At 37.3% G+C, this 14,921-nt stretch overlaps 1 protein-coding gene across 10 annotated transcripts in view; it reads left to right on the plus strand.

Moving 5' to 3' along the window:
• Positions 1–14,627, plus strand: part of ralgapb (Ral GTPase activating protein non-catalytic subunit beta) — a 56,485-nt gene extending 41,858 nt beyond the window's left edge. For 3 of the 10 annotated variants that reach the window (XM_088937233.1, XM_088937229.1, XM_088937232.1), the window contains 14 exons: positions 813–964; positions 3,576–3,763; positions 4,448–4,554; positions 4,852–5,004; positions 5,520–5,570; positions 6,123–6,332; positions 6,777–6,935; positions 7,242–7,407; positions 8,528–8,650; positions 9,079–9,215; positions 9,716–9,824; positions 10,165–10,243; positions 10,433–10,581; positions 11,385–14,627. In XM_088937233.1, the coding sequence (XP_088793359.1) occupies positions 813–964; positions 3,576–3,763; positions 4,448–4,554; positions 4,852–5,004; positions 5,520–5,570; positions 6,123–6,332; positions 6,777–6,935; positions 7,242–7,407; positions 8,528–8,650; positions 9,079–9,215; positions 9,716–9,824; positions 10,165–10,243; positions 10,433–10,581; positions 11,385–11,578 (1,977 nt within the window). In that variant the 3' untranslated portion in view covers positions 11,579–14,627. The remainder of the gene's footprint in view (positions 1–812; positions 965–3,575; positions 3,764–4,447; positions 4,555–4,851; positions 5,005–5,519; positions 5,571–6,122; positions 6,333–6,776; positions 6,936–7,241; positions 7,408–8,527; positions 8,651–9,078; positions 9,216–9,715; positions 9,825–10,164; positions 10,244–10,432; positions 10,582–11,384) is intronic. The other 7 variants (XM_088937236.1, XM_088937237.1, XM_088937234.1 and 4 more) reach the window with 3 other exon arrangements.
• The last annotated feature ends 294 nt before the right edge of the window (positions 14,628–14,921 follow it).

Genomic DNA, 14,921 nt, shown 5'->3' on the forward strand with positions numbered 1-14,921 from the left:
GATTCTCCCACATATCTTCTGGAAAAGTGGAAGTGAAAAGTAGTGGAGTTTTGATGTAAGTTTTTTGTCACTATTCCATAAAGCCCAAATTTGTGAGGTACTTAAGCAAGTGTCAGTTATCATTTACACAGTTTCTCACATCTCAGCCATGGAAGTCTGCTTTTCCTTTACAGTTGTCCCAGGCCTCTTGGTGGAATCCCTGACTAGTACACTTCTCGCTTGGATACTCAGTTTTTCAAGACACCCAGAGAGATATTTATTCTCAACTCATGTGAAACACCATAATTGCACACAAGTGGACTCCATTCAACAGTTTGTGACTTCTAGAGACATTTGGCTGCACCAGAGCCTGTTTGTGTGTTATAGTAAAGGGGATGAATGCTCATGCAATCACTTATTTTCTGTTTTATATTTATAATTAATTTAGGAGGACCTATAGAATTTTTTTTACTTTGACATTATAGAGTGTTTTTATGCCGATCAATGGCAAAAAATCCCATTGAGCCTATTTCCTATATTCTGTATTGTAACATGTAAAATGTGAAAAGGTCTAAGTTAATACTTTTCATAGCTAACGTAAACCAAGAACACAATGCATTTCAGTTACCTTTTGGCTTTATTTGGAAAAATAATGTAAGTTACTCCGTATTGAAGACTAAATATATTTTGAATTTTCAACATACACACCTTTTTATTTTATGCCATTCTTGCTTGTCTAGTTGTCTCAGTGAGTTATCTATGTGTTTGTGACGGTGTGTTTTAATAGCTTACAACAGAAGGCGTTAGATGTTATAACATTGTTGTGTTCTCAGGATTGTTTAATAGAAGTGCTGGAGATTGTAGAGCTGGGCATATCAGGAAGCAAGTCAAAGACCAATGACCAGGAGGTGAGGTACAAGGGAGACAAAGAACACAATCCTGCCTCCATGAGGGTAAAGGATGCAGCTGAAGCAACCCTTTCATGGTGAGCTAACATCTGGAAGTCACTTTGTGTTTCATATATATACAATGCCAAAGCAGAAGTTTGTGAACCCCCAGTATAATTATGGGAGTTTTAATTTCCTACCATAAAACCCTTTTTTACTCAAAACTGGTCTATTCTTAAATAACTAAAAGGGTTTATATTTACCAATTCTGTGATTTTGAGACAATGTTGTGTAAAGCTGAAAATGAATAAGAATTAGTATATGTGAAAAAATACATGAATGATCGAATACTATATTTCCTTTGAACAATTAGGGATAATTAGAATCAGATGTTTAAATAATTTGTTAAGGTTAAATTTGGTTAAATTGTAGGCAGCCCTGTGAGTTGTTGGTTTTATCTTTACCATATTAGTTCATGTAAACACACCACAAGGTATCTCAAGAGGTTTCTGAGGTCCTTAGTTCATGCAAGTAAACTCTTAGATGTCATGACTTAAGAGCTTTGTAAGAAAGCATGGTCCAATATTCCTGAAAGCAGATCCAAGAGACAGCTAAACAGTTACAGGAAATGTTGCTGTACCAATTACTGATTTTAAGGATTCATACTTATTTACGAGGATATTTATTGTTGGATTTTTTTAATTCAAAATATACAGTGGTGAGAAAAAGTGTTTGCCCCCTTCCTGATTTCTTTTTTTTTTGCATGTTTGTCACACTGAAATGTTTCAGATCATCAAACAAATTGAAATATTAGACAAAGATAACACAAGTAAACACAAAATGCAGTTTTTAAATGAAGGTTTTTATTATTAAGGGAAAAAAAAATCCAAAACTACATGGCCCTGTGTGAAAAAGTGATTGCCCCCCCTGTTAAAACATAAATCAACTGTGGTTTATCACATCTTTGGAAAGCTGAGTTCAATTTCTCTAGCCACACCCAGGCCTGATTACTGCCAGACCCGTTCTCAATCAAGAAATCACTTAAATAGGACCTGCCTGACAAAGTGAAGTAGACCAAAAGATCCTTAAAAGCTAGACATCATGCTGCGATCCAAAGAAATTCAGGAACAAATGAGAAACAGAGTAATTGAGATTGATCAGTCTGGAAAAGGTTATAAAGCCATTTCTAAAGCTTTGGGACTCCAGCGAACCACAGTGAGAGCCATTATCCACAAATGGCAAAAACATGGAACAGTGGTGAACCTTCCCAGGAGTGGCCGGCCAACCAAAATTACCCCAAGAGCGCAGCGACGACTCATCCAAGAGGTCACAAAAAACCCCACAACAACATCCAAAGAACTGCAGGCTTCACTTGCCTCAGTTAAGGTCAGTGTTCATGACTCCACCATAAGAAAGAGACTGGGCAAAAATGGCCTGCATGACAGAGTTTGAAGACGAAAACCACCGCTGAGCTAAAAGAACATAAAGGCTCGTCTCAGTTTTGCCTTGATGTTCTTGATGAGATCTTGATGATCCCCAAGACTTTTGGGAAAATACTCTGTGGACTGATGAGACAAAAGTTGAACTTTTTGGAAGGTGTGTGTCCCATTACATCTGGCGTAAAAGTAACACAGCATTTCAGAAAAGGAACATCATACCAACAGTAAAATATGGTGGTGGTAGTGGGATGGTCTGGGGCTGTTTTGCTGCTTCAGGACCTGGAAGACTTGCTGTGGTAAATGGAACCATGAATTCTGCTGTCTACCAAAAAATCCTGAAGGAGAATGTCTGGCCATCTGTTCGTGACCTCAAGCTGAAGCGCACTTGGGTTCTGCAGCAGGACAATTATCCAAAACACACCAGCAAGTCCACCTCTGAATGGCTTAAGAAAAACAAAATGAAGACTTTGGAGTGGCCTAGTCAAAGTCCTGACCTGAATCCGATTGAGATGTTGTAGCATGACCTTAAAAAAGCGGTTAAGACTCGAAAACCCTCCAATGTGGCTGAATTACAACAATTCTGCAAAGATGAGTGGGCCAAAATTCCTCCACAGCGCTGTAAAAGACTCATTGCCAGTTATCGCAAACGCTTGATTGCAGTTGTTGCTGCTAAGGGTGGCCCAACCAGTTATTAGGTTTAGGGGGCAATCACTTTTTCACACAGGGCCATGTAGGTTTGGATTTTTTTTTCCCTTAATAATAAAAACCTTCATTTAAAAACTGCATTTTGTGTTTACTTGTGTTATCTTTGTCTAATATTTCAATTTGTTTGATGATCTGAAACATTTCAGTGTGACAAACATGCAAAAAAATAAGAAATCAGGAAGGGGGCAAACACCTTTTCACACCACTGTATGTCTTTCTATCATATGTTTTATCATATTATCTTAATCTGTTATTAAGGTATAATTGTTATACATCTAAAACATATGAGAATATGGGACAACACAGGAGGTCCAGAAACTTGTTCTCTGCACTGTACAGGCATTACAAAGATAAAATTGATGTTGAATGTGTAATTTCATCATTTGGATTAGAAATAACCATTTTCATTACTTTTTCTTTAGGTACCTGCATAATTATTGCCTGCTTATAGATGTCTGTTTTTAAGGTGTATTTTTGTCATCTACAAGGCTCCCCATTACTTTGTTTCCTGCTGTCTTTATAAGCTTATTTTTCTGTTTGTTGTTGTGTTGCTGTTCTGTGAAAGCATCATGCAGGTGCTTGGAGCCTTCCCTTCTCCCAGTGGGCCATCCTCTCCGTGCAGCTTACTAAATGAAGACACACTGATAAAGTATTCCAGACTGTCCTCCACAACCAGACATAACTTCCGGTATTTTGTCCTGGATAACTCGGTCATATTAGCCATGCTGGAGCAACCCCTTGGGAATGAACAGAGTGAGTGTGCCTGCTTGGGCAAAAAACAGCTAGGCTTGGAGCACTCCTCATTTAAAGGGGGATTTGTATTAAAGGGGAGAAGCATTGTATTAAAAGGACCAAAAAAGGGATTTTGGAGTGGCTTACCAGCAAAGATGCTCACCTGGAGTGTAATCTGATCCCTATAGTTGGACAGTGAATCTTCTACCATTCACAATACGACTAAAACAAGGATTCCCAGTTTAGTGGCACAAAAAATTGAATAAAATGCTTGGGGTGGACAAGCTATTGTCTTCTTGACATGCAACAGTGGTACTTGTGACCTATACCTGTAAACACATACTTTCTTATAAGCCTGAAAACAATTGATTACCTTGACATATGCTCTTAAACATACATATGCAGTAAAACATACGTAATCACCTAGCTCATGCTAGTCATAGCAGGAATATCATTTATTTTTGGAGAAAAAAATTTAATTACATAAATTCTAATCACAGTATTACCAGTACAGACAGTCCTGTTTGTGTTTAAAAAGCATTAGGTAATGATGTTGCTGTGTGCATAAGGGATGAAATACTAGTAAGTGCACATTAAATCTCATTTAATAGGGTTAACTTTTATTTTTAGTCATTTGATGTTCCTGATTTATAGTTCACTGGCAACATAGGGTTTCATAGTCAATTGCTGCACTATGCTCCTTAGCAGATCCCTGCCCATCAGTGACAGTGTTGATACGAGGGATGTCTGGGAGGCACGCCTGGACAATGCAGCTGTACCACCAGCCCAGAGGAGGAAGGGCAAACCAAAAGGTAGGTGATTGGCTCTGCACTGTCAGTTATTGGGCCACTATGCTGGTTAAACTCAGTTCTTCAATGTTGAAGGGAAAGACTTTGAAAGTGGGTAGTTTTACATTACCATCATCTGGGTGTTTAGGAATAGTATTGCATATAAATTGCATATAAATTCAAATGTGTACAAGGATTTCTACAGATGTCACTACAGTTATTTTTGACTTCATATATATGTGGGTTATTGGCAGTTCTATTTAAGAATGTCCCTAGAACAAATATGGGATTCTTTCCAGTCAATGGATTCTCTTTGTGTAGGTGTTTGTTCCAGAGAGTCGACCAACCCCCAAAAATGATGTTGGTGTAAAGTTTAACGTTAAACACAGACCATTCCCCGAAGAGGTAGACAAGATTCCGTTTGTGAAAGCTGACCTAAGCATTCCAGATCTGCATGAGATTGTGAATAAGGAGGTAAGAGGAAGAGTCACTTTTCCACATCAATAAACCTAGGATTTCACTCACCAGAGTACTTTTTGAATGTCAGTCCAAAACCTTACTGTTACAGCTGATAGATTGTAGAGGATTATAAATACATAGGATTGCAAATATATAGTTCATAGTGATCTATACAAGCCTATCTATTATTTTTTCAGCTGATTTAGAGCTTTCAAAGGATACTTCTGTTCTTATTACTGTTGTTATTACTTTCTTCTAAAAATATCAATGTTTCTCAGTAATGCTGCTAATGTAACATTGCAGATTAGATTTATTTGCGGAGGTTCAATTCAATCCAATTCAATTGGGAGGTCCTGTAAAGCTGTTAACTATATAGATTGAATGTAGAACAAAACACTTAAGATTTAAAAGGAACCTTTTAGTGCAGACTCTTTGCATAGTCAAAACATAAATTAGTTAACAGAATTCTCAGGTAAATAAACAGATATTGCTATATGTGTATATAGACCAGATTGTCTTTTGGCTGACAGGCTGAACAATTCATGACAAGTACGACGACAATGAAGTACAGTGATCCTGAAGTGAGTTGTGGATAATCTGTCAGTGGGATGAGGGGTTAAGATTCACAGGACTGTTTTCTGCTGCTTCTCAAGCAACACAACTTTTGCTTCATTTTAATTTTGTACATATCGTGACTTCCCAAAGCAAAACAAAATGGCGTGCAAATTACTTTCATTTCCCTTTTTAATAAGTTTGTTAGTCCATCAGAGCTCTTTTCATTGTCTGTCCTTTATCCGAAATTCACTCTTGGTTGCAGAGGCCCTTGCCAGGAATAACTTGGAAGTACTGCGCTTCAAGTTCATTGCAGGCCTTACCATTATGAAGGAGCAGTTTTTTGTATTTTAATTAAATAAGAAAATGGTCCCCGATAAAATAAACATATCTCAATGCATGATAATCAAGTTGGGTTGTTGCAATCAATTCAAAGACATGGGTCTCCACCTTTTTGGGGAGTTTGGGTGATTTGTGTGCAGGATATTTTTCCTTCTGGTGGCAGTCGCACATCTCTTACCATGTTAGGTAAAAGAGGAATCTATTTTTTAATTCATTTTAAATAATCTTTTTGCCTTCAGCTAGAAATGAAGCATGATAAACTGCGTAATGTGATGGTGAAACAAATGGAGTACGAGACGGCTGTGGAGCGGCAAAGCGAAGACCGCTGGAGAAATAAGACCTTTCCTGACCCCCTCATAGACTGCAAACCCCCTGCTCCCTCGCAGGAGTTTCAAACCGCCCGCCTCTTCTTGTCACATTTCGGTTTCCTCTCGCTGGAAGCACTGAAGGTACAGAAGACTTGGGGGGAGGTGCTGGCTTTTCATGGAAAAGTGTCTCAAATCTTGTAGCTGTCATGAAGCTACATGAGCATTTCTGACTCAAAATGTCATGTTTTAAGTAGAGAAACAGAAAAGGCTACAACAATATGTGCAAGTTTGCATACTTTTCATGTTTATATTTTTACTGTGCATAAATAAATGATAAAGCACCTAGTTCTAAAATTTAATTGTTGTGTGGCCAGAGCTTGTAGATATTGTCCATTCAAAGTAAACTAGATACAGTATTTTAGATATTTATTTGTAATGTTAAATATCTCCGTCTCAGATTATTTAATAATAGTGCAAATTACTTAGTTCTCATGTTTTGGTATGTTTATTGTACAGTTGTTTTCAAAATATAAATGATTCTTAGCTAAAACAGGGACAATGAAAATGTCCCCTGTCATTCTCCAGGAGCCTGGCAACAGCCGATTACCACCACACCTTATTGCACTGGACTCTGCCCTGCCAGGATTCTTTGACGACATTGGGTACCTGGACTTGCTGCCCTGCCGCCCCTTTGACACTGTTTTTGTATTTTACATGAAGGCAGGACAAAAGAGCAGCCAAGAGGTGAGAAAGGTCCTGTGTTACAAAACTCAGTATAGATTTTTCCATTCCATATGGAAAGTTAGATACCTACTATTCAAAAAGGAATTCAAAATCACCTTCGATTTTTAAGATAAAACTTGTTTAATTAGTGACAGTGACTGAAGTGCTGTGTTCTGTATGATCTTATTATATTGCTGCTGTGTTAAGTCAACAACAAAGAAAAAAGGAAGTTGTAGTTGTATTGAGATGTCATGGTTAGGGACATGCTGTAAATGAGCTCAGTCTGTTCTGTTAAAACATTAACCATTCTTTTCGGCTGTGCTTCAGATCCTGAGAAATGTTGACTCATCAGCAAATGTCCAATGCCACTTTCTGGAGTTCTTACTGTCTCTGGGCTGGCCTGTGGATGTGGGGAAACACCCTGGCTGGACTGGTAATGTGTACACTAGCTGGTCATTAAACACCGGTAATGGCAGCGAAAGACAGAACCAAGGTGAGAGTCATAGACACTGCTAGTTTTTAGTCTTAAAAACCATGGTTTCAAATAAAGTGGGTCACATTAAATTTGGTTGAACCTCATTTTACTGGTCGGTTGTTCTTCTCCATAATACAAAGAAGTTAAAAGCCACCCTCTGTTCTTTAATTATAATAATAATAATCATCATCAGTCCTTATGCTTATAATAATAATTGCTTACACTTATATAGTGCTTTTCTGGACTCCACTCAAAGCACTTTACAGGAAATGGGGACTCCCCTCCACCACCACCAGTGTGCAGCATCCACCTGTATAAGTGCTTATACAGCACTTTTTCTGGACACTCCACTCAAAGCGTTTTACAGGTTATGGGCACTCCCCTCTGCCACCACCCCACCTGAATGATTTAGTGGCAGCTATACATCAGTTCTCAGTGGTGTGGGGAAAATGAAACCAGGTCATAGTTGGGGATTATTAGGTGGCCATTTAATATCTATCAGACAAAATGTCCTGAAAGGCTTGAAGTGACATTGAGCTCCTGGGTCATGTCACTTGCCAGTTGACAGGGATTTCTCAAGCAGCAGTGCAGAATTGGTAGAGCACCACCATGAGAATTGGTGGGATAGGGATTAGGGTGAGGTTATTTTACCAGGGCTCTAAGATTTCCTTGACCACTGCAGACTTGCATTTCTGCTTGCATTTCTGTTGGTGAGGGACACATTTCCCCCCATCTGGTAGCTGAAACTCCAGTATGGTGCTGCTTTATCTGTATTTGGTGACTTGAACGTGAGCAGGTCAGAGGGGTCTGCATTCATTGTCCTCATTCTCCCCTGTTTGTGTTCACAGGGTTTTTAGCCATAAGGTAAAACATGAAAAACACAATTGGCTATTCCGAAGTATACTAATTCAACAAGATATTGTTTGTGATGTTAATGGCCTTATGCATAGAAAGCTTAACACCTGAAACATCATTTGTTCTATGTTTCAACATGGCATTAGCCTTGGCTTGTTTTTTTGTTGCTGAAGCCGCTTCCCACTTGAACAATGATGGTGATTCTAAATTTGTATAAAGAATCAAAGGTTCTGACAGTGTAGTGCTGTTTATGGCAGCCCTTACATGCTTTTTTGCTCTACAGAAGAGGAAGTCACTTTAGAGGATACTGCTGGAGGTGTTTTCAATGGAGAGAAGAAGGTGCTTTACTATGCGGATGCTCTCACTGAAATAGCCTTTGTGGTTCCATCATCAATGGACTCTTCCGGTGAGGATTCGGGGTTGGATTTGTTTTAGTGCATTACAATTTAGTATTAAAAATGTTTCAAGAACGTCCATATTTCTGACTGTAACATCCCTTTTTAAAAAAAATATCCATATAATCCAGTTTATTATTTCAAAATAATGATTTCTTAACCATTGCAACTATAAATTCAAAATTCCATATAAAATGTTTATTCTGAACCAGTACCATTCATAATAAGTAAAAGATTATGTATATACAAAGTGCCAATATTTATTTTAATGATAACATTGTTTTTTGTTGTTTTTGTATTTTGGATACAAAACAGCTTAAGCTTTAATGTGTATACATTTAATTGATCTATTTTAGCTTTTAATGGAGTTCTCTGTTTTCACTCTGATCAAGTAAAATAGCATTCAAAATAATCAAAATTGATGATCTTGTCTTTTCAGCTGATTCGTCAGAGAACAGCTTCCCTTCAATGGAATCAGATTCCCAGATGGATCTACTGCCAAGTTTACTGAAACAGTCCAGTCTCACACTGGAGCTCTTCCCAAACCACTCGGAAAACCTCAGCTCAAGTCAGAGGGTAAGTGCTCTGAAAAGGATTTTCTCTGTAGTCTTGAGCCAATACAGGTTTCTGACACTTCATAAATTTGGAAATATTTCCTATTTTCAAAAGCTTAGTAAAGTCTTGCCTTCATACAATATACAAAGAAAATTTGTAGAGGAACTTTTCAGTTGTTTTAGTGATTTATGTACTTATCGAGTGGTCACCACTGTAATCGCTTGTCCGTTTACAATAAATGTAGTTTAATTGTGTCAGTGCTAATAGGGTTTATATTCTTTTCATTGATTATAAAAATACTTTTGCTTAGCATCACCAGAAATCCCATAATTCATGCTTAAGGCAGGGTTTTATAAAATGTATTTAAGTATGCAAAGTGAAAAGTATGTAATTTAAAATATCTGATCTAACTCCCCAAAGAAGTCCAAAAATGTTGCTCCCTGCAGAAGAAAAATCCAGTGCAGTGATGTTGTCTTATTGGTGTTAGAAGCTGTTTTGAAAATCCTGTATGTTTGCATTAGCTGAGTCCCACAGTGAAATCCAAGAAGATTCCTCTAGGACGGACAGTGCCCCCACTGGGCCCAGAAACCAAAGTGTTTGTTGTCTGGGTGGAGCGCTACGATGACATTGGTAAAATGAAGATTTTTTTTACTTATTTCTTATGTGTCGATTAAGATCCAGAGTGAATACAAGCTTGGCTAAATATTCAGATACTCTAGAATCTTTAATAGATGTTAAGTATATGGAATATTTGATAGCTTCCTTCATTGTATATTTACAATGAAACTGAATGCTTTTAGGAAGTCAAACGTTTGTTCTGCAAATCATGCAAAGGTAACTTATTTCATTTTCTATTTCTTTGTATATGTTATGACGCAAAAAACATAGACATTGTTACTCATTCACTGCTTTGGTTATTGTGATCAGTTTTCTGTACCCTGTCATGCAGAGTCTGTTTTTTTTTTCCCAGAAAACTTCCCTCTTTCAGACCTCTTGGCGGATACAAGCACTGGAGTGGAGGCAACAATGAACAGCAGCACTTCACTCAGGTATCCCATTCCCTTTGGAGACTTGGAAAAAGTGAACCAAATGGGTCTACTGTTCCCTGAACTGCAATAGTATACACATGAGGGTGTTTCATTGCCTCAGTGCATTACCATTGAGAACCACTGTTGAAGTGCAGGGCTTTTTATGGCTAACACACTCTTTTCATCCCTCTTCTCTGTCTTTCTTTGTAGGCCAACCATGTCCGAAAAAGATGTCCCTGTTATTTTTATTCACCCTTTGAAGACTGGCCTGTTTCGGATTAAGCTACATGGAGCTGTGGGAAAGTTCAGCATGGTTATTCCTCTGGTGGATGGCATGGTCATTAGCAGGAGAGCTTTGGGTGAGAGCATCAGGAGTTGGAAATGCTGGACTAATATACAGAACAAATTACCTTACTGACTTCTTTTAAAGGGGAATTGCAGTCCCAATTTTCAGACCGTTATATCTCGATAACAAAATAAGTATCACAAAATTGTGAATGAAGTGTAAAACCATGAATTTTGAGAAAGTACTGTATGGTCACCATGTTGCCACAGGCCCAGGCGAGAGTGAGAGTTTGCGAATTGTGACATGAAAGTGTCCCTTTTTGCTAACTAGTCACTGTAAGCAAATGAGAAATATGGTCTCATAACAACATTAATCCTTTTTTGTCTTTTTGAACTTGCATAGATCATTTTAAATGATGCCTCACAGTCGAGCATTTCTCTGTTCAGAACATAGTGGTCACACACAAAACAGAGAATCAGCAGAAAGTGGAACTGTTTTCATGAGAGATGGGTAATAAACACAGGCACTGATGTTGGTCCCATTGACAAATGATCTTCTTGATGAGATTAAGTGGTGATGTACGATCAAATAAGTACAGGTTATGCAGCAGACATTTCTCCCTAGAAATATTCAAAAACGATCTGTATGCTGAGTTAATATATAAGTAGTATTTGTCAGCAAAACCATTTTGGGAGTCAACATGCTGAATTCAATTCAATTGCACTCATTCAAATCAGCACTTATTGCCAATAATTCCTTATAATCCCGAAAGGTTTTCTTTTTCTCTGGAAACTGAAGCTAATATTAATTAAAATTTACAGTAGCATGAAAAAAATAACCTGTTACTATAAATTTATTTGTTCTGGCTTTTTTCAGGATTTTTGGTCCGACAGACCGTGATTAATGTTTGCCGAAGGAAGAGGCTGGAGAGCGATTCTTACAATCCACCCCATGTACGGAGAAAACAGAAAATAGCTGAGATTGTCAATAAATATCGCAACAAGCAACTTGAACCTGAGTTCTACACCTCACTGTTCCAGGAGGTGGGGTTAAAAAATCTGAATCCATGACACAGACAAAATGGACAGCTCAGTTTCTTTCTAGATTTTTAAACTCTTAATTTTATCACTACTTGGTGGTCGTGCGTTTTGAATGCAGAGATGAACAATGTGTTCCATAGAAAAATAGCCACACCATCACGGCCATGCCAGCCAGCCTACTGTCCTGGTCCCGGGATCTTAATCCTAACCAGATCCCTACACAGAGGACCTTCAATCTGTAATCGTCACAGTACTCGATAGGGTGAGAATTAACAGCTTGATAGCTTCATTTGAACACAGAAAACATCAACAAACAATAGTAAAAATAAAAATTGGACAATGTTGCAGGGTTTTGTTACTCAAATAGTGCAATTCCACACAATCCTTTCAAGTGGCATTTTAGGACCAAATCATTTGTACAGAAGTCAAGCATTGTCACTTTTCCCAAAGAATCCAGTTCAGTCCTGCTGTTGGTCATCTTATCTTATTGTTATTCATGGAGCAGTTTCTGCATAGGTCTGTCCTTTGCTTGACATTCTTGATTACTGTAATTTTGTCTGTTTTGTCATTTTTGTTTGTCTAGCATAAATGGAACAACATGTAAACACATTCAGAGTGTCCCTGTAAATATAAAAAGGGCCTTGACCATTCATAATTACTAATACACATCTAATGGTACAGTGTTAATGTTTTCTTCCTCTTACAAGGTCATTAGATGAGACACACCAAGTCATCTTTAGGACTTTATTTTTTTAACACAATGTAACCTTCTAGTCATTAATGTATCCTATTTTTAAAAATGGTTTCAGACAGATGGAATTTTTCTTCAGCTCTGTTGATTTTCTCAGGTTGTTTATCTGAAATAATTTCCAGCCTTATATGGTATTCAGTGCACATTTTAAAAAAGGAAACCTGCCTTTCAGGGATCCTATTCCATTTTAGTTGAAAAATGTGTACTGAAAAAACCAACCACCAAATAAGTCAGAAGGTGTGAACTCATTGCACAGAGCTGCATAGGCCAGGTATTCCCTTGTCTTGATCTGATTTCCCAGTTAAGATAAAAAAAATACCTTTTCTGACCGAAAAAAAATATTTATTTCTGGAATTATGGATCTCCTATCTTACCCAGTGATATTCAATAATCACATTGCTTACCAAGGAGCAGAACAGGAACTGTCAGGCTATGACACTGTATCATTTTTATCATTCACATTCGTTGACAGTTGTTTGTCGATTAGTACTAACAAAGTGGACAGCATTTCAATGCAAGAAACCCAAGTCTTCCTTCTTCCTTCTTATGTCTGCTCAGATCCTGAGTAAGAAGAGTAGCAATATTTTTTTTAATGTGGGAAAGCTCCTTCCATAGTTTAGGAACAGTTAAAATCAGGTAATGCATCAACCCTCAGTACCTGTTTTGGGCCATCAAGACCATGTGTTGCTTTTTTATTTTTTTTCATTGACCAATTTGATCTTTCCTTTAATACTGTTTACCTATGAGCTTTGGAACCCCCTGTTTTGAGCTTAGATGATCCTAATAGTCCATTTCACCACAGAAATATCCCTTCCTGATTATGCTGTTTGTCACTCGTATCTTTTGTTAACATAGCCACAATGTTCTGTTGTTGTTTTTAATGTGTTAAGATTGAAACAGCTTTTAAATCTTTTCACTTAGGGTCTGCACGTTGCATATGCTTTAACAACAGTTACATTTGTAGACGTGTTACAGACATTGTTCACTTTGATTCAGAACATATATGAATGATGTTGCTGGTGCTTTCGAAAATGTGATCACTTTAATATATCTATGAACTGCATTTTGTTCAGTTTTAAATGATTAAATTTAACTGCTTTATTGCAAGTGTATTGAGAAACTTCTTTTTATCCTGTTACCACTAGCACTTCAACTTGTTTATGTACTTAAAGAAAAGACAAAAGCAGTTCACTTATAGCATCCTACAAGGTTAAATGATGAATGATGTAGTGTATATTTACAGAACCATTCATGCAAATTGTCAGGAAGAAAACCTGTGCTTTTCATACTCCATGAGCTATTCAGACGAAGGGCCCAAGTGAAGTAAAATATTTAAATTTTTTCATGTGGATTTATAATCCAGAATTATAATTACAAAGGATTTATAAAATATTCAAGGGCTTAAATCGTATTTGGATATATATTTTGTGGAGCTGTCATCAACATGACCATCAGTAGCACTGCCTTTACCATGCTGGAATCCCTCTCCTGAACCTGTTCTGTTGGTTATGTCTGTATGACCCCCCAGTGGATTTTATGTCAACATTGTCAAGTCTTTCTTTTGTGTGTTCCAAATATGCTGTAATATACCTAGAAAGCAGAAAGTGTTCTTGGTGTTCCTACCCAGTTTCCACCTAATGTTCTTAAAAAGAGAAGTTAGAACATTGAGGTGCAATTATTGTTCACAATTTCAGAGCTCTTGGCCATTGTGAGGGTGTGGAGCTGGTATTTCCATTATGCAAAAGCTTTATCTGACTGGAAGTATACAGTTGAGGTTTTTATACTGTTTTAAGGTGGTTTCAAATTGCTGGATAAGTCAAACACTAAATCTAGTTAAAGGCAGTTATATTCAGTAAGGTCTTCTATGCTTAGTGAGAGTAAAATGTGAAACTTTAGACTGTTGAATTATCTTCTGAAGAAACAAAAGTATATTTGAAACGGAATGTGTTCCACTTTGGTCATGCACATATGGCTTTAGACTGAGAGCTATAATATTAAAGTTGTCATATGTGTCAGAAAATATCATGTACAATCTTAATCTCAGCATATTGCATAAACTTAGGTTTTTTCTGTTATGTTCCTATAAAAATAATTCACATGTTCTCTGTAAATATTGCAGGCTTTAACTTGAGATGTATAGAAATGGAGGACTATCTGTAAATATAAAGATGTGAAGTATATTTCATTTGTCTGTATCTCTTTATTCATTAGGAAAGGCACAAAAAAGCTTGTTTGTATTTATGCCAATTATATATGTGCCCAAATGAAACACATTGGATATTGAATGTAACACATGTATTGAATAAAATTTTAAAGAACTTCTTGTCATACAGAATGGCATTGTGGATTTTGTCTTTCTACACCAGCACTAAACCCCTATTTCTGATGTTTTTATTGTATTTGAACTCTTGGTTATTACTGAACTAATAACTTTTCTGATTTTATTGTTTTTGTCTCAGTTAAAATTAGCTCAAAATTGTACAAGTCAGCTTGTGACCCAGTCATCGCTAGTTTGAGCTTTATCATCCAATTGTGATCTGTGTTCCCCAGGAAACTACACAGTTGGCTGCACAGCTCTGGTGTGGCAGGGGTGTTCTTAGTTTTCTGCATGACCATTTACCT

Source organism: Atractosteus spatula, chromosome 19, assembly GCF_055471065.1.
Source record: "Atractosteus spatula isolate fAtrSpa1 chromosome 19, fAtrSpa1.hap1, whole genome shotgun sequence".
NCBI classification, from domain to species: domain Eukaryota; kingdom Metazoa; phylum Chordata; class Actinopteri; order Semionotiformes; family Lepisosteidae; genus Atractosteus; species Atractosteus spatula.